The sequence below is a fragment of the Ochotona curzoniae genome, unplaced genomic scaffold (assembly GCF_017591425.1).
Source record: "Ochotona curzoniae isolate NIBS_2020 unplaced genomic scaffold, NIBS_Ocur_1.0 contig_64, whole genome shotgun sequence".
Classification (NCBI taxonomy): Eukaryota; Metazoa; Chordata; class Mammalia; order Lagomorpha; family Ochotonidae; genus Ochotona; species Ochotona curzoniae.
Window position 1 is genome coordinate 43782373 of NW_024466502.1, and position 25526 is coordinate 43807898.

Sequence of the window (25526 nt, forward strand, 5' to 3'; positions counted from 1 at the left end):
ATGTCCCCCAGAAGAAAATTTAAAAATGAACAATCTTTGCAACATAAGACTGAAAATATCCAGATAAAGTGTAGACAGCAAATGTGATTAATCAATTGAACCAGAAGTCGTTCAAAAAGTCATTCCTTCAGTTGGTTTCCTTGGGCAACTGAACACCTAGCTGACAACCTGTGAATGTGAACAATTGAGGTTCTGGTTCCATTGATACTCTGTTTGACTGTGAAACTTTTCCTTCAAAGTTTGCTAAAGCTTTGGGAGAAGGAGTGTTAGTGCAATAGTTGTGACAATGCTTGGGATATCCAAGTCTTATTTTTGAGTACTTTGGTTCGAGTCCTGGCTCTACTTCTAACTTCTTGGTTGTGAATACCCTTGGAGTCATTAGTGATAAATCTTGAATCCCTGCCACTCATTTGAGACGAGGGTTATGTTTTGGCCTGGCAGAGCCTTGGGTGTTTCTGGCATTTGAAGAATGAACAAAGATTTTTCTCTGCCTTTCAAAATAAAGGTAACTTACCATTTGTCTAGTCATCTGGCAGTTTCGCCTAGAAAGGTCAGACTTCAGGAAATTTTGACATTTGGATAATCTAAACTTGGTATCCTTGGGTGAGCAAAGCTGACAGAGCTGGGTTAGTATAGCTTAATGGAGTTACTGAAGATTTCTGAGATGCTGGAAATGCAATCTAAAGATGAAATGGGAAATAAAGTGTGGATAGTCTCCTATTGAAATTTGTATGCAAAGTTCTTGGATAAAGATGTTTCCAAAGTATGAAAATTGCTCAGTGGATCATGGATTTTAGTAATCAATGACTATGATCAAAACCCAACTCTTGAATCTAAAGACTTATAATTCCTACTGAACAGCTCAAATCTCACTTTTGTTTTATCAAATTAGGTTAGCATTCTTGAGAAACGTAACAACTGTACCTACTTCTTAGAACCTTCGCTTAAGGAATATATTTGAATCGCTGTTTAAGTTGAGCTCCTTTTTTGTCCTAGAAATAGCATTTCCTTCAGGTACTTCTTGAAGTCTAGGCAGTTCTCTGTCCTGAAGGCCTTCAAATACTGTTAAGAACTACATACAGGGTAGGCATTGTCACTGTGGTTAAGATGACTCAGATGCTTGTATCACAGTTAAAGTGCTTGGGTTCAAATTCTGGGTGTACTTCCAAACTAGTTTCCCACCATCTTGCACCCTGGGAGGAAGTAGGGGATGGCTCAGATAGTTGGGTTCCTGCTACCCACATGGTAGACTTGGATTTCCATGCAGCCTTTGTTCAGGCTGGCCCAGTCCTGGAAGTTGCAGGCACTTTTGGAATCAACACATAGACAGAGAAGATCTCTCTTCTCACCCTTGTGACTAAAATACAAACATAAAAAAATCCTAAGATATAACCATGTTAACTAGCCACCGCACTGTCACTTCTAAATGTGAAACAAGATTGAACCGTTACACCCACATGAGGGAAATTCAGTACTTACTAAAATATTTCAGCAACAAGTTATATAAGTTTTGTAGGCATTCCCCCCTTAAACATCTACTTACTTAACGGAAAGGCAGAGTAACTGATCTTCCATCCACTGGCTCATTCCCAAATGGCTACAGTAGATGGAGCCAGGGTGGTCTGAAGCCATGAGTTTTTTTTTTTTTTTTCTTCCTGGGACTCATGTGGTGTAGGAGCCAAAGCACTTCAACCATCTTCTGCTTTCCCAGGCACATGAGCAGAGATGGATTGAAAGTGGGACAGCCAGAACTTGAACTGGTGCCGATAGGAGATGCTGGCATCACAGGTGGAGGCTTAGCTTGCTATGCCTCACTAACATTCTTTATTCCCAAACACATTGTTAAATACACAAAGTGCCTGAACTCAAAAGTAAGACAAGGTTTGGGCCTGGAGTGGTGACTTGGTGGCTACATCCTTGCCTTCAACACCCAGGACCCCATATGGGTGACAGTGTCCTGGCCACTTCATTTTCATTCAGTTCCTTGCTTGTGGCCTGGGAAAGCAGGTGAGGATGGATTAAAGTCTTGAGCCCCTATGCCCGCATAGGAGACCCAGAAGAGGCTCCTGGCTTCAGACAGGTTCAGCTCCGGCAGTTGTAGCCCCTTGGAATGACCAGCAGATCTTTCTCTTTCTATAAATGTATCTAAAATTTTATGTAAGTTTTTTATTGTAAAGAATCTATGGAGTGAAAAGGTAAATTAGATGAATAAAATGTTCAAGGTAGATCAACAGGAGAATCTGGGAAACATAATAAGCTGACCTCACTATTAAACTGTACCTCAAAGGGCATAACAAGGAAAATGAAAAGACGACCTATCAAGATACATACAAATCATGTCCAATAACGGCTTACTCATAACACACGAAGAATGACTAAAATTCAATAAGTGAGAAATCTAATTTAAAAATTAAGGATTTAAATGGATATTTTTCATAGAAGCTATACAAATAAATGCATGAAATACTGACCATCATTAATTAGGGACAGGGAAATCAAAGTAACATCACTCATGTGTGCTATTAAACAAACAGAAACACCTGTATATTGAGGGCATAAGATGAAACCACTGGTATGGAAATTTTTTTGGCAGTTACCTCAAATATGATCCAGTCATTCCTATCCTGGTTTAGGGCCCAAAGTATTAAACAGGGCTTAAATACTACTTGTATGCCAGCATTCATTGTAATGTTTATAATAGCCCAAAAGTATGAATAACACAAATGTCCACATGTAACAATCACTTCCAGATTTAAGGGAATGAAGTTTAGATATATGCTATAACACCAGCTGACTTAGAAAAAACATGTGCTGAGTGAGAAACATGCACAAAGAGGAAAAACATTGTAGGATCCCTCCTATATGAACTACAGAATAGATAAAGATACAGAAACAAAGTCAGAAGTTAGCAAGGAACGAGGCTTGGAAGCAATGTGAACTGAATGCTTGATAGTTGCATAGTTTTCTAGGGGGATGAAGATGTTTTGGAAGCAGAGTGATGATAGCACAATATTGTATAATTTAGTGGCACTGGTTACATTCACAAAGTGAACATGGTAAGTCCTATATTTGCTCTAGCACCTTTTCCAACAGGAAGGCATACACCTGTTTCTTTAAATTATATGCTGGTAGAAGTTACTCTTTAAAATCCCAGTAATTTCCTTTTTAAAAAAAATTTAAAGTAAATATGGCCACACAAAGATGAATGTAAGAGTTGAAAAATTGGAGTAGATAGCTTAATGACTTAGTAATATACCACATCTTTAATGATCAGTTCTGAAATGTCGTGAGGACAAAAATTACTGGTATACCACCATGAGGAAATAATTACAGAAATTAAAATGTCTATGAAGCTCATATGAAAAATGGAAATATTGAAAGCAGTACCATAAGATGAGAATATAAATACCGTATATCTGGAACTGTGCTAAGTGTGTAGGAGACAATATAAAATGGGAACAATTGTGGTAGGGTTAAAATACTTCTGCTATGTTTTTCTAAAGGAAAAATGGAGAGATGCAGTATAATAAGCTAACACTCCACCTGACATCCTATATGGGCAACAGTTAATGTCACAGCTGCTCTACTTCAAATCCAGCTCCCTGATAATGGTCTGGGGAAGCAGCAGAGGATGGCCCAAGTGCCTGGGTCCCTGCTCCCATGTCGGAGACCTGGAAGAAGCTCCTGGTTCCCAGCTTTGGACTGATACTGCTGTGGCAGCAGCAGCAGCAGCAACCAAGTGGAGAGTGAACCAACAGATGGGATAGCAAGCTCTCCCACTGTAATACTGACTTGTCAGTAAAACCTTAAAAAAATAGAAAAGCTCCTCTTTATACCTTATGTTTGTATTAGTAATATGAAAAGTAACTTTGGAGCCTGAGGTTAATTACCTTTATTCTTTGGTTGAATTATAGATTTATTTGTTTCAAAAGCATTTGGAGTGGGCGAGGCAGGTAATTTTGTCTCATTCACTTGATGGTTACAATGGTCAAGCCAAAGACAGGAGTTTCTTCGAATCTTCCAGGTAAGCACAGGGATCCAAACGCTTAGGCCATCTTTTCTGGGCAGGGAGCTTGATAAGAGGTGGAGCAGCAGGGACCTGAACCAATGCCTGTATGGGTTGCCAGATTTGTAGGAGCAGCTTTATAGACTCCAATGTAAGCTCCTACACAGCTTTAATCTGCAGAGGTATGAAAAAATGGCCAGAGCTACCGATATTTGAGATGAACCAGTTCTTTGCAGAAGTTATAACTGAAAGAAACATTACACTGTTTTTTGGGTTCTCATTAAATGTTTTCAGCTTAATAGCAGGGGTAAGACTTCAAGGTTCAATTCTTTTTTTTTTTTAAGATTTATTTTTATTATATTTTATTGGAAAGGCGGATATACAGAGAGGAGAGACAGAGAGGAAGATCTTCCGTCCGATGATTCACTCCCCAAGTGGGTGCAACGGCCGATGCTATGCCGATCCAAAGCCAGGAGCCTCTTCCGGGTCTCCCATGCGGGTGCAGGTTCCCAAAGCTTTGGGCCGTCCTCGACTGCTTTCCCGGGCCACAGGCAGGGAGCTGGAAGGGAAGCAGGGCTGCCGAGACTAGAACCGGCGCCCATATGGGATCCCGGGCGTGCAAGGTGAGGACTTAACCACTTGCGACACTGCGCCGGGCCCCAAGGTTCAATTCTTATAACTAAGGCAATGGTCAAAAACTAGTTCAGGAATTTGGTAGTTCCAGGCCTTAGGAATGAAGAAACTGATGAAACCTGGTACTAGAGGATGTAGCTACAAAACCTGGGTAGTTCATTACTATTAACTAAGATTATGCAATCACCGGACTTGGGTGCACGCAGAAGCTTAAGGATCTGTAATAACTAGATCAAAGTTTATTACACAAGTCAATTTCTACCTGAAAAGCAAATGATCAATTGTTAAGCTTTCTCTTGATTCTGATCTGTTCATTTCCACATGCAGCAAGATGCAGGATTAATCAAGAATCCCTTTATCCTTGCCTGGCCTGTTACCATCCTCTTATTGGCTGCAAGGTGCTGGTCAGGTTGCAAAACAATTATTTGTCTTGCACTCAGCCGCTGCAGGAAGGAAAAAAAGCAAATAGTGCTGCAAACAGAATGCTTAGCTTTACTTTAAAAAGGCTCTACGACTGACTCTACCAAGGACCAACCCTAGCTTGAAATAAGTACAAAGTTCACCAAACTCTGCTAGGCAAGTGGATGCTACAGTGGGTAGGCCAGTAAGATTTCAGATGCCTTTCCCTGTGTCTTGACCTACAATTGGCTCTGAGTACGGCTTTGAAGGTCATGTAGGGACTTGGAAGTGGACTCTCTAGCTAATGGAATAAGTAGTTTTTGTTTAGAGGCTTGTTAATAACCTTAGCTTTGGAAACCAAACAGCAGAAAATGGAATTACAAAGCTGGAGAGGATTATCGAAATCTAATTCTAGACAAATCCTACATAAGAGATGACTGTCTAAACTATTTGAAAATGGAGTAGTTTCTTTCATTTTCCCTCTTATGTTCTAGAGACATCATGGTGTTTGAAGTCAGAGCAGGTACCTATCTGCTTCTTCCCTAATTTGGAAATAAGTTATAGGTGCAGACTTTAAAACAAAGATGAGACAGAAAAGAATTGCAAAGAATCAGAGCTGATGCAGCTGATTGAGGGAAAACAGAACTAGTTCAATAATGGTCAATTTAACTAGCATTGGTTAAATGCCTGCTGTGGTAATGGTGAGACACACAAGACACAGTACACACTGTTGCAATATCCCTAAGCTGAATGTTCTGTATAACAGTCTTAGTTTTCATGAGAGTTATTAACATGTTTTTAAGTAGACCTCAAGATTTTTTTGCACCCAAAATAAACTAGCTTTAGTTCCATTTTACATGAATTATTGAAGTGCCCTTGTTTTTGTTAACTTTATGCAAGCACTTTTATTAGTAGTTTGCAAACACACCAGCTATGTAAACATTGCTAGAGATTTTAAGAACAAGTGGCTATGCAGCAGCATCCATGTACACTTAAGTCTAGCCAAACCCTAAAGTGATGACACAGGAAGTCCTGCTTGGAGCTTACCAGCTTTTAGACTTCTCTACCTTTTCACTGAATTGGCTTAAACTATGCATTTTTCTATGATTTTGAGTGTTTGTCATTTCCCTCAAATAATCATCCTTACAGAAATAATAGTTCTATAATGGTGTGAGATGTTCTTCACTTGTGGCCATTTATTTTATACCTAACAAAGTTGCCTGTGAGTACATGCAGTAGGTATCTACAAATATTTCTCTTCAACAGTTTGATCAGATTCCTTCCATGAGTTCTCCACATTAAACATGATAGTTGAAAACCAAAGAAAGGATCTTAAGATTGGAAGGGGCAGAAGTGTTAGTAGCTAAGATGTTCTTTCAGGAAATCGCTAGCGGTGAATGGGGTGGTAAATGGGGCAGTTTGAAGTCTATAACCAGTATCTGAATTCTTTCCCCTGAGGAAAGTTCCCTATTAACATGGTCCCTGTAATTTCTTTTCCTTTCATGAGAAATGTAAACAGTCAAAAATATCATTAATATAATGAAAATATTTCTTGCTTGAATTAATAGGGCTTTCTCCTGCTGAGTTCAAAATGCCAAGTTATTAAAAAGACAAAAGTGCTTTTGCCTGACAACTGGAATGTGAAATTCTCATGGTATGTCTTTCACTCTTCTATCTACAACCAGCTTTGCCAAAGTTATTTCCATAGAAACATATTAAGCCTAAAAACACTGAAAAAAGCTGCTACAGAGATGCTTATCCCGACTCTTAACTTGCTGAATTTTGTGTAGTAAGGTCCGATGTGTAAAGAGATTGGCACAGATAAACATCTACTTTGAAACATCTACTTTGAAAGGGTTTTTCCTACCAGGGAAAACCTACAAAGACCTCTGGGGGAACAATGTCTTTTTGTCTTCACATTTACTCATTAAGCATAATTGAGTCTTCATTATTAAATCTGCATGTACATGCATTTTCTCCTGTATGACAAGCAGGGAGACACAGCTCCCATTGGATTAGTTTCCAAAATAAGCATGCCCAAAACAAGCAGGGTAAGAACCAGAAGCCATAACTGTCTGCCATGGGGGTGGCATGACTCAGCTAGTCTGTTCTTCATCTACTACCTCCCAAAGTACACCCTAGCCAGAAGCTCAGATCTGAAGCAGGATACCAAACCCAGGCACTCCAATATGGGATGCAAGTGTTCATTATCTTGACTGCTAGACTAAATGCCTGTCTCTGGCCACTGATTTTCCCTCTTAAAGTTACACCAATTGGCAAACGCTGTCCTTCAGTATTACCTAGGAAACAAGTCTATTAACAGATGTTATGGAAGAGCAAAGTTGACAACATTAATAGCAGTCAAAAACCAGGTCACCATATTTCAAGCAAAATGACACCTGGATAGAATGGTTAAGCTGGAAGAATAGTTTAGGGATGTATGTAGGAGAGTTAAAACAGCTGAGAAACTGGAAGGGCCCTGTTTTCTTTCTGTAAACAGAGCAGTAAGGTGTTTAGTGTCTGGCACATAGAACCTTAACAGGGATTTAGGAACTTGTGCCTATAATGAGATGGTTGTTGCAAAAGCACAGTGCTTCAAACATAACCAATAATCAAGCAATTCTAAGGCAGGTTTGAATATATATATATATATATACACACACAGATATGATCAGAGTACGTTTCTAGGCACTGCTCTTAAAGAAGTATATATATGAATCTACTAAGGAAATAATACCCACAATGGAACAATCTTGACTTTTCCCAATAAACAGTGGCCTTTCTCTGAAAGATTGTACGTAGAATCTGAGTGGTGCCCTTGATAAAATGCACAATGAAAATTAACGTGGCAATGCATTAACCATGGTAACATAGCCTTTAAACAGTCATAGCCTTAAATAGTCACTTACATTAACTTCACTGTGGTTCAAATGTTCTGGGGTTTCTGTATTTCAGAACAGGAATGTGAGAATATCGTCAGAAAAAAATAGGCAAATACTGGGAAGCAAAGGTTAGAGAATTCCACATCTTAAATACTTCTAAAAAGCTAAAATGGCAAAGCATTAACAATTGCTGTCCGCAAGATGACTCTGGGGGCACATTTACTTCTCACTAAGTTATAAAATTGGGTACAAATAGCTAAAAAGGACCTAATAAACTGGCAAAGAAATTTATCTGAATGTCCGCATAATTCATGTCTCCAATTCCTTATGGATCAAACAAGTCATTGCAGATGTATAAACAAGTGCTTAGAAAGCAAGCGTTGGTCAGGAAATGTTAACTTCTGAAATGAAAACCAAGAAGGATAATAAAATGGATGAAACTGTTCATCTTAAATTCTTGTATAACTGGTTTCTCCAGAAAGTTTTAAAATAGTTGTGATCAATATATATATCTTGGCTTCTGCTTCTGCAATTCCAATGCTTCTCTAACAATCAAACAGGGTCCTAACCTACAACAGGACTGCTGTGAACCAGTGCTAATCCTAGAATTGTAATATTAACAATGCACAAGACTACAGGATTAAAAGTCTGACAATGAAAATTAGCATGTAAGAAGTACTGCTCAGGGGAAAGATACGTTAAAATGTTCCTCTGAATACCCATTTTTTAAAGCCTAATTGTAAGCAAGCATCCCTTCAGTGAAAAAGGAAACTAGCTGGTGTTCTAGGGTTATAAAATTGGCCTTAAAGGCACTTGTAAATGAGCTCATTATCTTTGCTTATCAAGCTATACTATACTTTCATGCGCTGTTCTCCTTGGAAAGTTGTGTCCTGTTTTCCTCTTCCACTGAAATTCTGCTAAGTCTTGAAGGTTTAAGGCAAACAACTCCCACAAACTTCTGATAGCTACATGTTTCATCTTTATGCAAATTCTGCTTTGTTCCAGCAATTTTTACAGTGGGTTACAAACTATTTGTGCATTTATTTTGATTTATGTTTTTTAAATTGCCAGTGACAATGTTTAAGTCATTTGATGCTTTTATGCATTCAAGCCTCATTCAGAGCCCCTGGCCTGTTTTGGGCCCTAATCCAATTAATATTGCTGCTTGGGGTTCTCCCCAAGGAATTACCCACTGGGAAGGAGTGTACCATACAGGAGAATGGATCCAGGAAGATCTATTGCTTACAAGTCACACAATTGCGTTGAGGATAACTTGATTGCTGCAGGTTGACTTACCAAAGTGTAATTCCTGGTTAAAGCTAGTAGTAAGCAGTGTGAATACTCTATGCCTGAACTTGAATTCCTACTCACAAGTTACCACTAAGGTGACCTTCTGCTGACAAGCATATGAAGCTTTCAACACTATCCTTTCTTGTACTTAAATTTTTAAAAGGATTCTTCTGTATCAAAGCCAGATTTTTAGAGGAGAGACAGGTCTTCAATCTTGTTCACTATGCCCAAATGTTCCCCATGGCAAACACTGAGTTTATCTCTGAAGTGGGAACCAGGAGCTTCTTCCTGGTCTCCCATGTAGGTACAGTGGTCCAAGGCCTCGGGCCATCTTCTGCTTTGTTGGGCCATAATCAGAGAGCTTAGTCAGAAGTGGGGTAACTAAAACGCAAACCAGTGCCTGTACCGGATGCTTGTGCTGCAGGTACAGAATTAGCCTGCTGAGCTAGCACGTCAGCCCCACTTTGTAACATTCTTTCGAAAATGGATTCAATGAGGTAAAACATCTGAGTTTTATACAAGAGCTTAGCTTAGAATATGATTTAGCACATGCTGTACAAAAATCTCAAGCTAGAGCTTATCAGCTAATGGGGAAACAAAACATATTTTCAGCTCTTAGACCCCACTAAGTAGGCATTTTGTAACATGTTTGAAATGAAGCAGGAAGTTCATTCTATAAATATTGGACTTCCATTTAAATTATGTAGAGAGCAATAGGAAAAATAGCCTTTGAAACTGAAGCTGCCAGGAAATGAATTTCTCCTAATAGTGCCTTCACAGTGTCAGACTCAAGAAATTAATTTCTATATGCATGTATGTTTGGATAAGCATCCTGTATTATATAGTTGGAGCACAAGATCAACTGCACTGTTTTTTTTTTTTTTTTTGCTTTCTATTCCTTGTTCTCTGGAAATACATGACCTAATTGGAGAATAAACAGATAATCCCATAACTGTATGTGAAAAGATAAATATGTAGAAGGGTTATGGAAGAACCCAAGCAGGACAAGTACCTAATCCCTGCAGAAAAGGGAATTTCCTTTAGGGATGTGGGACCAAAACAAAAGGATAGCAGAGGCTAGCTAAGAGGAAATACAAGGGCATTTGAGGTGTAAGATTGAAAATGGGCTCTAAGTGAGCAGAGGGGACTGATGGACATGTGGTGTATAGTGGGAGAACTGAAGATGAGGCAAACTATAGTAGGAGATGAAATAGGTATGGGAAGGAGTCATTTAAAGGGACTTTGTGTCTTTTTAAAGATCTATATTCCACTGATGAGGCACTTAAAGGGTTCAAGCAAATGTGACAAATCTCATGGTTGACAATGACAAGGTAGAGCATGAAAAGTTCATGGATAGGAAAATGACAGATGGCTGAATGAGAAGATTGATTTGGTTAATGGCGAACAACTAAATGCAAGAGGAGTAGTGGATTACCAAGACATAGAGGTGAAGGGGGCAGAGTACAGGGTATCTAGCAACTAGGTAGACTTCAATACTGCAAGAGTTTCAGAGAAATGGGCAGCAACAGAGTTGACATTTCTAATTCATACATAATCTAGATTATGTGGGCCAAGGTATCCTGAGAACAGATTTGTGCTACTTTACTCCTAAAATGCTATGTGATTAAATATGAATAGAACAATTTCCAATTCCTGAGAACGTTGCTTCATTTCTATATGAAAAAGGACAGTGGGATCTCAAAGATAGCAGAAATGATCTGATGGAGAGAAGCTAAAATCTGAAGAGCTAAAAAGTAAGGAAAAGTTGGCAACAAATAGCTGCTGGATTTTAAGGAAAGTGCTTGAAATGCTAACATGAAAGGATAGAGTATGCAAGAGGACTTGGGGCAGCCTTGAAGGGCTGAGGACAGGGGGTTTCACTTGGCTGTGCTGCCCTAGCACTTTCTGTGAAGAGTTAACAGCCTAATTTATGGTTGGTACAAAGACAAAGCATTGATCTAGAGGGGCAGGGTTCAAAGAAAGGTGATTTTATGTTGCATCCTATAGTTCTAAGTATTAAATCACAGAACATATCCAAGTGTTGAGTACCTCAACAACATAGAAGTCATCTTTTGGATTCAGTTGAATGATTGGGGCATTGATGACTTTGAAGAGCAATAAAAGGGAATGAGATTCTGGCCAGATAGTATTTTCTGGCACAAATGGGAAATGAAAAAGTAGGAAATACAAAGGCTCTTAAAGGTGATAGAGGGGCAAATGCCATGCATTGGAAAGATGTCTGGGAAGAAGATTCCTCAGGAAAAACTAGAGATAGATCTAAAAGTGTGGAAAAACATGGATCTAGTAATAAAGCAGAAACAAATTGTGACTGGGTTGCATTTTCTTAAGGGAGAACAGGACAAGCTCCTGTTGACAGAAGGGTAATTCAAGGTTGAAGAAAACATAAATAGGCAAGAGGTATATGGAAAAGCCCACTAAAGCACACTCTGGAACTTGTGAGCATTAACAACAATCCAGAGGAGGTTGGAAATGCCCGGAGGTAGTGCTGCCCAATCCCCAGGAGGGGGCAAGCTATTTTTCTGATTCTGAGTTCCAAGGCTGCAACTATAGTTGGGGCTGGTTGTTAAAACCACTAGAGTTGAAATTTCCTTGAGCCAATGAAGGAGCAGAAAACCAAAGGTGCTGATGATAACCACTCCATTATATGATCCTCCGTTAGCTTCTGGCTTGATGATTTCTACGGTATTCTAGGATGGATGAATGGATAATCAGGAGAAAGCGGAAACCCTAAAACCAAATGGGTTTCTGATAGAGGAAGTATATAGATGTTATTCCTCTTACTACGGGCAGAAACAGCAAGCACTCCATTTCTCTACCACACTTCTCTTTTAGAGAGCATAATGAGGAAAATAGTCCACATGTGAGATCAAGTCTATTGAGTAACAAAGTATAACATACTACAATTTCATAGTATGCTGCTGTTGCACTAGTTCCTAGTGGCCATGGACAATGATGCTAATCAGTACTGTCTACTGTGCAAGTGGCCCTCTGGCTGTGGGTAGAGGTGACCATGCAGAGATGTTGGCTAGTACTCTGCCAGGCTTGGAGCTGCTTGGGGGATTAGATGGCTTTTTTACATGTGGGTTTGTTTCTAGAAAGACAACAAAGAATGTGCTATGTAGGGATTTCTGTGATGTCTTTTAACCATTTTGGCTTCCTAGGCATAACTAGGGCTAGCTGGGCATAATACCTCCATAAATTCTTGTACTCCCATGGAAATCATGGAGGAAAAGTCAGTGTACTTGAGAGCCAAATGGTGCCTCTGAGTAGCTTTTCTTTCTGACAATGACAGCATGGCAACTCTCTGCTGCTGTACTGCAGAACGAGACCACCTTATTGTGGCTGTGAGCATCTTCATGATCCTGGATAGTAACTACTCACCCACAATTGGAATAGTATTCAAATTTCTCCCTTGGATCTCTGGGGAGGTGTGATGTGTTGGGAAGAGATGAGAAGAATTTTTAAATCTTCATTCTTCCCCTCCAAGGACAGAAAGTGACAGAAATGGTTTGATAAATGTTTCACAAATTTACCTTGGTAGATGCCAACCCACTATATGATCAAGGAATGGCAGCAAGAACAGGATACCCAAAGCCCTTTCTGATCTGGATGCTTAAAGTCTCTGAAGTTTACTCCTAGGCCATTTATAGTTCTATAAATGAGTAAACTGATCTGAAAGATCCCAGACGACTGAATCCCAAATGAATTCCTCAATTTTGTTTGAGTCTATGGTACTGGAAATGTGCTGCAGTATTACTGCCAATGGAACACTATCTGGTTTTGGGTATTTTGTTCAGTTGACTTTCTTGAAGCACTTTTTTCCTCCAAGAATACAAATCTTAAGAACACTAACATAGGTACTTGAATATCATTGCCTAGGGATCAAACTTGTACCATGCAATTTTTCATGAGTTTAAAGTAATCAAACTATTGATATGCATCAGCTTTATTCCAAACATCATTTGCATTACGAATATATAAGAAGTATAGGACAAAAAAGTACAAAAATATGCCATCTAAAATGGATGTAAAGTTTACAGTTTTCTCTCCAGATCAGTTCCCAGCCTTCAACTAGACAAAAGTTTACTTCTTAAGCTTGAATGAGAATAAGGGAGTGTCGAAACAATGGAGTTAATTTAGGGCAACCTCAAATTTATCCTCATAAGTATTGTAGGCAAATCAGTACATAAGAGTATAGATCCCAATGAATTTAGAAGACCAGGGTAGCATACGAATCCCAGGTACTGGGATAACTGGTGTCAATGTAGAACAATGAAATTAGAGCACAAGCAAATGAAAGGTGTCTTAATGGTTATTTAAGTGTATACACAGGTAATAAAAAACCTGTAGGAAGTGTTCCTTTGCAGCTTTGTCATAGGAAAGGTTCTGTGGATATTTAAAGAGTTAGAAGCCATGAAAGAGAATGCATAGAAGTTGACATAAAAACAGGAAAATAAGAGTCAATTGAGAGAATTGAGGATATTGATAATATAGGTGAAGAGTTGCCTTATCACTTACTGGGAAAACCTAAGACTACAGAAAGAGTTCAAACGTTAGAGACGTACCTAGTGCTACATTACTCATTTTGCATACCCGTAATGTATGCAGTTGGTAGAAAATGCATATTATACAGAGAAGTGCTCATTTTTCTCCACTAAATTACTTTTAATTGATTCTTTTCTCATCAACGTTCTGAATTGTTTTTGTATATATAGCTATGTCCATCTCACTACCAGGCACCAGAGAAGGAAGAATACATAACTTGGCCAAGGTCACAGCTTAAAGGGTAGACCCATCTAGTCAGAGACTGTTTTAGGTCATGAAATTAAACATTGGGAACCCATGAACAGCCAAATACAGAAGACAATACAAATTTCTTCAAACATAAAAAAAGTGCTAAAAATCCTACAACATAAGTTAAAGCTACAGTGACATTACTTAAATGTGCAAATGTCCTATAGGAAGCTAGTTAATATGTGTGAGAAGTTGGGTCTGGTGACCAAGGCTTCTAGGTTCATAATCTTTGGTCAAGCTGTGAGGGTTAAAACCCCAAGGAAATGTAGCACAGCTTAGAATTTTTCCTGCTTCAGAAATAATACAGAAAACACATGGACACACTTGGCCTTGAGGGGGAAAAATCAATTTAGATCCATGATAACTCAGAGTTGCCCCATGAGCTACAAATACATCTCTGAAATGAACTAATGACAGCGCTATCTTTGTGAGATTGTGACAGTGTAAAAGTACTCATTTTTCATTGTGATACGCACTTCAGCTGTAAACAATTGAGAAATAAGGTAAAATCTTTCTCTCCAGTGGCATTAGCAGGCTATCAGGTAGAAATGATGTGCTTGCTCCATAGATCATGATGAAGTCATAGTTCTCCCTAAGCATGGGAATTAAGCTTTTGAAGGGAAAATAATCTGCAGAGATTCCCAGGATCATTCTTAATAGAATGCTTAAGTTCTTTGTCATTGCTACTTAGAGAGGCTCACAAGGGGAAAAACACAACTGATTTATAATTATGATCATTCTCAAAATTAGATGGAAGCCTTGGTGAGCAGCAAAACAAATAACCATGCTGATTGCAGGAACTAAGGAGGAAATGCAGTTAATATCAGCAATATCTAGTGCCATGAACTTGAGTAATCTCTGCAGTTACCGAAATCGCCATATGGAAGATGGTAACAAACTTTGTATTGGCTACTTTCTCTTCCATGACAGAGGTAGAAGTTTCACTTTTTTAGATGCATTTGGAAGCCAGATCTTCTACCTGCTGAACTCCTCCAGAATGCCCCCATTTCCTTTCCTTGCCACAGCCAGGAGCTCAAAACTTTACCTAGGCCTCCTATGGGTGTTGAAGGATCCCAAGTAGTTGCGTCATTATTTGCTGCTTTTCCAGGCACACTAGCAGGGACTTTGGTTGGAGGTGGAGCAGGTGGAACTCCTATCGGAACTCAGAAGGCATGTTGGTGTTTCAAACGGTGGTTCAAGCTGATGTGTTCCAACACCAGCCCCAACACTCAGTGTTTGGTCATCTAAAACACTTTCTAAGACTCACACCCATCTGTAGAACTTTTAAATTGTAAAGAAAAGGTAATCTCTATTTTCTAATTGTAAAGTGTTTGGGTGTACCTGTTAGGTTTCAAACCATACTGTTCCTTCACTAAAACGAATTGAAGCACACAACACCCTAAATTTTTTCACATGTGCTTCCCCTTGCTTTAAGACCAGTTAAAATACAATATGCAAAATATTTTCTTGGACTAAACCAGTACACCCAAACTGCAACACAATCTTGCTTTGCTGCTGTTCACAAAATATTTTCAGTGCATTAAAGATTCTTAAATACTAAAGGGATTAGTAGATGTAACTTTCATGCCCTTTGCATTATCTAGAAGAAGCAATGCAAATACACAGAAGCAGGTGAGACTACCCACTGAACCAAATCCAGAACAGTGTTGGGTATTCTCACATTCGCTAGGGCAATCATACAGGAGAAGAGTGCTACTGTTCTAAATTGTTTCCATGACTGTTAAATGAGGTTTATTATCTGTTCCAAATTCTGCTGCTGTGAATTGCCTGTTCTTTGAGTGGAGTGTTAGTGTTAGTGTTTTTTTTTTTTTTATCAAAATGTGTAATGCCTAAAAGATATCAACCTCCTTACTGATACACATTGCAAACATTTTTCTTTTGACTTTGCTTATTCTGGCCACAACAGCTTTATTTCTTAAAATTGGCTTTTATATGGATTCTGCTTTTTCTTTATGTGGAAGATCTAGTTCAAAAGTTAGGGGGACAAAGACCCAGGGATTGGTACTCAGATTGAATGGGGAAGTGATAGTGAGCTGCTGTTTGTAGATGAAAACGGTATTGTAATAATTAGTTGCATATATCCAGCTACTTGTTATTGGCTGACTAGTATGTTCAGTAGCTATGTAGAACTAGAAGTGACATGGTGCCAAGGATGTAAAAAACGTAGCTCAAGTGGGTGCTTTACATCTTTGACTACGAAGTAAAATCATGTCTGCAAAAGCTAAAGATGTAAGGGGGCTTGAAATATGGTCATACTAGAATTGTATCTGTGAAAAACATAAACTGTTGACTTGAACAGATGCTAAGAGTCCAGAGCAACTCAAGCTAACACATCAGGCTTTTATCTGATCAAGAAGGAACACATCTGACCCTATAAAGGTAAACATGGATAGATCTTGACAATCCCATTTAAAAGAATTTGGATTCCACTTGCTAAGGGAATCTTCCCTGGAGAAAGATCACACTGACAGAGCACTTAAGGGGTTCTTACACAGTGCCTGATATTCAAATGAAAATACAAATCAGGAAAACAGAATTCAGGAAAACCTAGGAAATCCCCCTGTAGTTCAGATACCTGTGACTTGTAATTAAGAAGAAAAACTAGAGTCCACAGAACAACCCAGGAAAAATGAACAAATACTGTACCTGAAGTTGAGACTGTACCAGACAGACGCAAATAAAATTAGAAATAGCTTTTGACAGGATTAATGAAAAGTACACAATAAACATATCAATTAAGCTATCCATTCTAAAGCAAGATAGGGAGAAGTAGGTAGAAAACACACTGGTACAAAATATGGGACCTTAAACTTCCATAAATGAGGGTTTGCCAGAATAGGACCGAGGCCGTATTTGAAGAAATAATGGTCAGAATTTTCCCAAAGGGGCAACACATATGCCAAAAACTTAACCAATACAAGCCTGTTAAAAATTAAAACTGACCCACTCTAGACATCAAAGGAAAACTGCTAAAGTGAAAAATTGTAGCATGGCAAATGTTTAAGTAGTGATTGCCACAGAACAAGACAAAGATACAAGCAAAGAAACGGCATAAATTAGAACTCTGAAATAACACCTATAGATTAGGGATGAAAGTGTTCATGAACCTTGAGCAGAAAATACACTTACAGGCAAAATAAAGATACCCAGAACACGGCAAACTGAGAAACCATATAATATTAAAGTTCTAAGGAAGGGAGAATAATGAAGAGAAGCAAAATCACAGGTGGGGAAATTCATGAACAGAAAATGAGACACATATGATGAAATCCACATTTAATCATATCCATATCACATGATTAAATCCAGTTGAAATGACACTGTATGTTTTCAGAAAACAGATAGAAAATTAACCACAATTTGGATATAAACAGTATGCTCTAAGATGCTGTGTTTGACTTTTTAGACCTGACAGTATCAAAAAGTCAGTCATTTGCATGAAAGAGGACCTAAGAATACTTGATGTCCTTGATTAGTCCAGAAAGCAAAGAACAGAGGAGTGGCCCTAGACCCAGGGGGTAAGGTATTGCTAGGGAAGCCTGCTTCAGATCTCAGAGCCTGGGTATGAGTTCAAGCTCTACTCCTTGTTCATGCTGATATGTGTGCTGGGAGGTAGCAGATGATGGCTCACGTATTTTAAAGTCTGACACTCTAGTGGGAGGGCTGGCTTCTGTCTAGCCCAGGATCCCAGTTATTTCAGGCATTTGGAGAGTGAACTGTTACCTGTCTCCAATACCTCACAGGTATGTCTCTAACTATTCTTTTTGCCTTTCAAATAAATTACATAATGGGAAAGCATTAGAGTGAGAGATGTAGGTTGTTCTTTAGTCTTGCAAAAATTGAAGGGCTGACTTTGTAGTTAAGCCAATGCTTACAATACCAATAATCCTATATTACAGGGCTAATGGGAGTCCCATTTGCTCTGCCTCTGATCTAGGTTCTTTTTAATGTAGTAAAGAAAGCAATGGAAGGTGGTCCACGTACTTAGACCCCTGTTGCCCAGAAGGATTTTGGGATCAAGTTGTTCGATGTGGTTGGGTCCTGCCCCAAGAAAATCTTAGTTGGAAAGCAAATGACAGGGAAACAAATTCTTGAATAAAAAAAAATGTAAATTTCTATTTCAGTTCCTTGATGGGGACAGGGGAAGGATTTTGTGGATGAATATCAAGTTTATCCAAATAAAGCTAGAAAGTGAAAATCTGTAAGTACTAACAGAAAATTCATCCTAATCTGATGTATGATTATATGCCAGGACTTCAAGGACGGCTTGATGCTGAGAAAATCACCAAATGTTGATAAAATAAAGGGGAAGAAATGATTATATTACAGATGCTGGGAAAAGCTGGAAAAGCTGCTTGACAAGAGCACGTTGGATCAGAAATGTCAGTGCATTAAAGCTTTTCATTTGTGACAAATGAACCTTGAAGGCATTATAGTGAAATGTCAGATATGCACGATCTCAATTTTACATGAACTCTTAAAATGTTGAATGACCAACAGTGGTGAGGGAAGGGACTAGAAGAAATTGTACAGTGGACATGCAAGCATAGTTATATTCATTTCTAACAGGCAGTATAAGGAGCACAACACTTAAAATATGCTTAGATCCCAGAAAAACAAAGTTGAACTGGTTAAGGTGAAAGGTGTGTTAACTACCGTGATTCTACTTCTTAACAAAAAACCTCCCCAAAATACATGAACCAAGCCTGTTTCAGTTCTTCAATTGAATTTTTCTTACATTCACAACTCATCTACCCTATCAGCCATGAAGCTTGCATGCCTCTGGCACATGGGTTGTAAAATATCCATTTTTCTTAGCTTTCTTCACCTGCCTTCACACTCAGCTTGCTGAATGCCTGTTTTGTTACAAGATGCAGTGCCAAGCACATAGCAGATAGGCAATCAGTTTTGTTCACTGAACAGTGACTTTGGCTAGCACCCATGCAACCACTCTAGCCTGACAGTCTCCCAGGGTGATAGCCAGAACCAGCCAGTGGCAGCTTGCCTTCTATGGCAGACAGGGTGTGGGCTCTGGGGTTCATGACCTGGATTGACTCCTAGATATGAGTGATGTAATCTCATGTAAACACCTTCTCTGCAGCTGATTTTTCTGTAGACTGATGTTTTCTACACTGCCAGGTCTGGGGCTGGTGCTTGGATACAGCCTAATGAGTGTTGGCTGTAGAGGATCTGCACCATGATGGGGAATTGCTGAGTACAGAAACAGCACCTGCTTGTTGCAGCTTGTATCAGTATCATGGCAGTCTAGGGGGTTAGAACTGGAGTAAATATGTGAAGCAGTTTGCTTCATTCCTGCCACCCTTGATCCTCTCCTGCTCCCATGTCCCCCCTCTACGAATCTAGCCTAGTCCTCCACTCAGGCTGTACCTTACTCTGACTCACTTTTCCAAGAGGGTTTCTATGTAGCTGGGACTGTGAAAAGCTGTCGCTTTACTCTGTCACTGCTTGGATCATGAGACCAAGAATGTACAAGTTCAGAAACCATAAACATGTTCTTGCACAAAATCCTCCTTGCCTAGAGAAGTTGGCTAAATCAGTAGAACAGGGACTGGTGCCTGAAACTCCGAGTCCTCACCTGGTTGCTCACGGGAGATAGGACCCTGTGAGCCACGGACCTTGCGTACTCAGAATTCCTACTGCATCAGAAGCATACTAGCGTATTCTGTACTTCCAATGAGTGACATTCACAATCAAATACAGACTTGTAAAATTCCTGATCACACAAGTGTAACTTGTTGTTCCCATCATAATCAAACAATATTCTTACAATGACTTCCGTGCTGTGGGCACTATAAAGTTCGTCACTCTGTGAATCCAGGTTTCCTCATCTATAGAATGGAGATAATCTTCCAAGTGCCTGTTCACATCTTTAGCAGTAATGGAAACAATGGAAGCCAAATTTTGTGTTAAGGATTGGCATTCTTATTACCAATCTGATAGACTCACACAAGGCTTTGATTTCCGCTTGCTCCCTACCCTATAAGTCCTCTCATGTTAATGGATATAGTCAGCCCTTCATGCTCATGGGATCTACACCTGCAGGTTGAGAACTTGAAGTACTTGGAAAAACTTGCATCTGCTAAGTCTTAATGTCTAAATGATGCAGCATAAGTTTTAACATACTTTTACATTGAGTTGTTATAAGCAGAGATGATATAAAGTACATGGGACAATGTATACAGGTTATTTGCAAATACCAGTGGCATTTTTAATACTCATTCAGTTTGCCTTTATAATATTTCGCAAAGAATTGACTATCTACATAGTTTAGTATCTGAAGGGGTGGTCCTGGAACCATCTCAAACTGCAAGGGGCAACTGTCTTGACACTCAAGTGGCCTTCAGTTATGGCAGCACTTATTACCTGGAAAGTTTGAGACTTGTAAATTTCAAAGTCTTTGACAAACTACACCCGTGGGGGTGGTGCACACAACTGACTCAGCTGCTTGAGACATGTCCCTCTGGGAGCCATCCCCTGGGTTTTCCTGACCTATAGCATGTGTGACAGGAGATCAGTGCTGGGAGGTGATGGAGTGTGCCTAATCAGCCTAGTTTAGGCGGTTGAATCATCTAGGGTGTGGTGTTCCAGCATGAAGGGCCACAGTGACTTGGGCACACTTAAGTGCACTCACCCTAAGAACACTTTGTGACTTGTTACACTTCATCCATTCTGTCTTGAAGGTTCTAGCATCTGTTCACTTGATGTTTTCCTAGATCTTAAAACATGTAAGTTTCTTGAGAATGGAATCTGTATCCTGGCACTGATCACAGGTCCATTGATGATGGAAAATTGAGTTCTTTGAGAAATCCCGTATTTGTGACCTTGGAAGTTGGCTGGGGAGAACAGTGTTACCCTCCCTGATTTTGACCCTACTGGTATTTCTTTCTATGCAAAGCAATGCAAATTCATATTGGCAGGCAGTGATCCAAGTAGGCTCTTTCCTAAAACGCCTGTGACTGCTACTAGGCTGGGACATACCTTGTGTCAGTAACACATTGACCACATCAGGTTTCAGTGCAACAAAACAGGGCAGGTCTCTGGAAAGTGCATACAGTCGTGTCAAGGTCAGTGGAATCCACTTCCACTCACCTACAGAGATGGTCCAAACGGCGATGATTTTCAGAAAGGCCTTTGTTCTGGAGTTGAAGCGGCTGTGGTGAATGGGATTCTGGATGGCCACATAGCGGTCAAGCGAGATGGCACAGAGGTGCATGATGGAGGCCGTGGAGAAGAGCACGTCCAGGTAAATCCAGACAGCACACAGCTTGCTGGGCAGAGGCCACCTGTACCCTGTGATGCAGAAGGTCAGTGTCAGGAAGCAGCCTGGTGCTTCTTGGTACATGTGAGCCACACCCCATGACAGCAGTTACTGTCCGGGAAGAGCAGGGGTGGCAGTGAAGGGTGATGCAAGGAATTTTCAATGTTTCAACAGTCTCCTATGAACTGCTCTTCTCTGGGGGCAAGAGTGTACTGCTAATGAGTATTGGCTTGAAATTTCTAGTATCTGCAATTCTGTCAGTGCATGGTAGAAAACTTTGAGCTCCTCCTCAGGGAGCTCGCCTTCCCCCTGCCCCAGTTTACATGTTTGAGATCTCATTTGAAAGTGACAGGGAGAACCAGACATTCTGCATTTGCTGTTTTAATTCCCAGGTATCCACAATGGCCTGAGCTGGGCCAAGCTGAAGCGAGGTTGGGCACAAAGGCTGAGGCTAGACCAAGCTGAGACCAGGAACAACTTCTGGATCTCCCACAGGGGCACAGGGGTTCTAGTACTTGGCCATGCTTCACTACTTCACACATTTCTTTTCCACTTATGCAGGGAGCTGGGACCCAAACTACAATGCTGGCGCTACAGACAGTGGCTTAACTCACTACACCATAATGCTGTCCTCAGATGCTTAACAGCATATGCCAAGTTTGACTTACCTCTTTTTCTTGGTTTCTAACTCTGCATTTCAACCAAATCTTAACAGTTTGGCTAACAGTTTAGCTAAACATATGTATGCTCTGGCATCTTCCATTTAGGTACACTTTCCTACTGTACTGCCATTTTCACTAGATTGTAGGTGTCCAAGGTTATGTATCACCCCTTTGCCAACTAGGAGTTACTATGTAGTGATGGAAATGAATAGCTAAAAGGTTAAAAATCCAGAATGGGAATGTTTTGTTCTGAAGAACAAGAGATGCATTATCTAATGATACTGTAGCATTAAACTTGAATTTTGAGTGGAAAAATCAAAAGCACAAGTGACTTGTACTGAGCTGCTTTTTGGAGGGGCAGTTGTTAAATGAGTGAGCAACCTCCTCCCAGAGGGTTGAAACTGGCTATTGTACTTGGCTCAGGTGTTCTGAACTGGTTAGGCTGGGGTGGGCCTAAGGATAGGCATTTATAGCAGGTTCCCAGGTGATATCACCTGACTCACAGACCACATGTTGAATGGCTGTTACAACAGTGCTTCTCATGCACAGCTGCAGCTGGAGTCCCTGGACAAATCTTGGGTAGGTTCTTATGCCCGCAGCCTGACCTAGTACAATGAAAACATTACTTCTGGCGGGCAGGCAAAGGTGTGTTGCAAGTACTAAAACACTAAAGCTCCTCAGACAACTCCATTATTAGGGCATGATGGCTCACTTGCTGTTGAAGTGGATTATGCTTCATGGATGGTGAGCAAAGTGACCCTGGCTTGACGGGTGTTTTGGAAGGGAATCAAAGGCTGTTTGGACTTTAAGTAGCTATGATGATAGCAAAAGCAATGGTGTTAGCTCTGCCTGCATGTGAGAAGGAAAATGATCAAGCACACTCTTCCATTGTGCTGCAGACAGATGAAGCCCAGCGCTCCATATGTCATTCTATTTTCTGTACCACAAACTTGCGCAGGGTTATTTAGACAAAGGGTGCAAGATACAAGCTTGATGAGGTCCCATTCAGTTGCAATATTTGCAAAGCAGTCGAGTTAAAAGGAAAACTTTCCTTTTGCAGTGGTCAGAGGGGAAGTCAGCAGTGGCTGTTGTGTGTTGATGTCAACATGTAAACTGGGGCCTCAGGCCTCCGGCCCCAGATAAGGAAGGGGACATTTCCCTGGTAGGAGTGGCTCTGGGTCCCAGGAAGGGGCCGGACTGTAGCAGGAGCAGGCTGAGCAACTGCCACAAGGGGGCGCCCTTGCACCCCGAGCTGGTCGTGCCACCAGGGTCATCGCTGCCTTCCTGGGGTAGTTTTGGTTACATTCAGCCACCCCAGGGAATTGGTTTCCCAAGGGGGGAGGGTTTTAGGTGGTGAGGACCTTTCTGCCTAAGAAATGATGGGCAAGTTTTGCGAAAAAATTCGGGTCTGATACTTGAACAGTTAAGCAGGGGCTGGTCTTGTAAAGCACATCAAAAGCTCTGGGCAAACTGGTACCAGCTTTCCTGCACATCAGGGCAGGGTGGGTGTTGAGAATGTTACTCTCAGAGTTGGCAAGAAAATCCCATCTTTAAGATAGCGCTCACAACCTGAGCTCTGGATTACTGGTGATGTGCCAGTGTCAGCTGTTTTCAACTCTTCATTCATTCATGCTCTGTCGCACTCTCCCCTCCCGCCTCTCCTTCTCTGGGAAATCTGGCATTCTCTGTCCTGCTTAAGTCATCACAGTGTATACTGTGTATGAGGTTTGCTTGTTTCAAGCAGGGGAAGACAATGAGATGCATCTGCGTTTTCTACTGTCCTCTATCTAGAAGGGAGGAGTTTATACTGAGGCATTTTTTAAAGAGTTGAGGGTGTAATTCAAAGGCACGTTTTCAGATTAGCTTTTCTGGGCAGGGAACAATGACGCCAAGGGGAGTAATTGACTTATGCTAATGGGGGACTCTGCATATTGTAACTGTCGCCCTACTCCACCACTAATGTTCTCACTATAAATTCAAGGGTTTTACCACTCCATTAGAAGTGCGGAAAACTGTGTGACAAAGATAAAACTACTCTCTCCTGAAGGCTGGCCCTGTGGGTGGTATGAAGGCACAAACAGAAGTGGATTCAAAACTGTCTTATTCCCATTTCTACGTAGAATTCACATGTCCAACAGTACTAATTTCCCTACGTAAAATGTGCATATGTTAAAGCACCATAGTGTTCAGACTACCCGTATTTTTCTGTGAAACTCCACTGAAGAGTGTAAAAAAAAAAAATACAGCATGGTCAACCCGGTCTCTAGACAAAGCCTTCTGTTGAATGAGTTCCCAGCCCTGTTTCCTGCTAACACATGCACATACTCCACCTCACCAGCCCCAGGGTCGGGCTGGGAAGCTGCTGCCACTCACCGTACAGGATGGTTAACATGGACACGGGCATGACTAGGAAACCCAGCAGCATGTCAGCGATGGCAAGTGACATCAAGAAGTAGTTGGTGGCGTTCTGCAGCTTTTTCTCTAGGGACACTGCCATGATGACAAGGATGTTCCCGGCAATGGTGAGGATGATCACTACGGCCGTCAACAAGGCTGACCAGTTTTTCTCCTGCAGGTGGAGGAAGGGGAAGCAGGGCGGCGAGAGGCACCCTTCGCAGGAAAGGTTGGTGCGGTTCTCAGAGTCCACCGTCCAGTTAAACGCCTCAGACATGTTGGCTTCTCCGGAGGTGAAGTCTTTCTGGTAGAACCTGGTGTCATAACTTAATTGGATTAAAGAGTTGGTTGTGGAGCTCAAAGAAGTGTTCTCTTCACAGAGAATCTCCATGTCTGAGCCGCCGCATGCAGCAGAGGCAGTGTACAAAGACTCCCAAGTTACAGCCTGTGCACGCCATTCATCTTTGTGCCCGCACTCTGTCACACTGACGCTGCTGGGCGCTGCGCTCCGGTGGCTGCCTTCCCCTCTCCCATTATTACGGTAATCAAGGACTGAGGTGGCTTTTCCTATAGCTGCCTGGCCGGTTTCAGAAGAGTCCACCCTTGCCTTAATCTTTTTAATCCAAAGGAAGGACAAAAAAAAAAAAAAAAGGCGGTCGGGGGGGCGGGATGCAGAATGAACTTTACCATAAAGTTTCAGAGTTGGCAAGGTTGCAGAATTGTGAGCTGCTGGAGAGACCCTGGGCAAAAATAATACTTTGGTGACTACTAGAAGTCAGGTTTAACTGTTTCTCCTTCTGTTGGCCATTCTGATCATATTGTATTGAGTCACAGCAGTATTAAGAGAGCACTCAGATGAGAACAGCAGGGTGGATGCAGTCTTTGGAGAAAGTCGAATAAAAACGGAACCGATGGTAATCCCATAGTAACCGGCTGGACTCCGGGTTACAGTTCTCGGTCTTGCGCTGAATGAGCAATTTCAGGAATTTCGGCTTGCACTAGGTTGCTTAGTTAATGAAAGAAGAAACATCTTTGAAGAGCTGCAGATAACTTTCCCGCTAGAAATTTTCATGAAAACGATGGCATTGTGGCCGCCAAGCATGATCACAAACCGGAAAAAGGGACACAGCTATAAAACACAGCTG

General features: G+C 40.8%; 1 protein-coding gene across 2 annotated transcripts in view; it reads right to left on the minus strand.

The window, feature by feature from the left end:
- The window catches only part of HTR2A (5-hydroxytryptamine receptor 2A), a 55702-nt gene extending 30862 nt beyond the window's left edge, over positions 1-24840 (minus strand). Inside the window, exons 1-3 of one of the 2 annotated variants that reach the window (XM_040991052.1) lie at positions 24361-24772; positions 22519-22525; positions 21157-21350 (exon numbers count right to left, since the gene is read on the minus strand). In XM_040991052.1, the coding sequence (XP_040846986.1) occupies positions 21157-21350; positions 22519-22525; positions 24361-24772 (613 nt within the window). Of the gene's footprint in view, positions 1-21156; positions 21358-22518; positions 22526-24360 lie in introns of both variants that reach the window. The other variant, XM_040991051.1, reaches the window with a different exon arrangement.
- Positions 24841-25526: the final 686 nt, after the last annotated feature.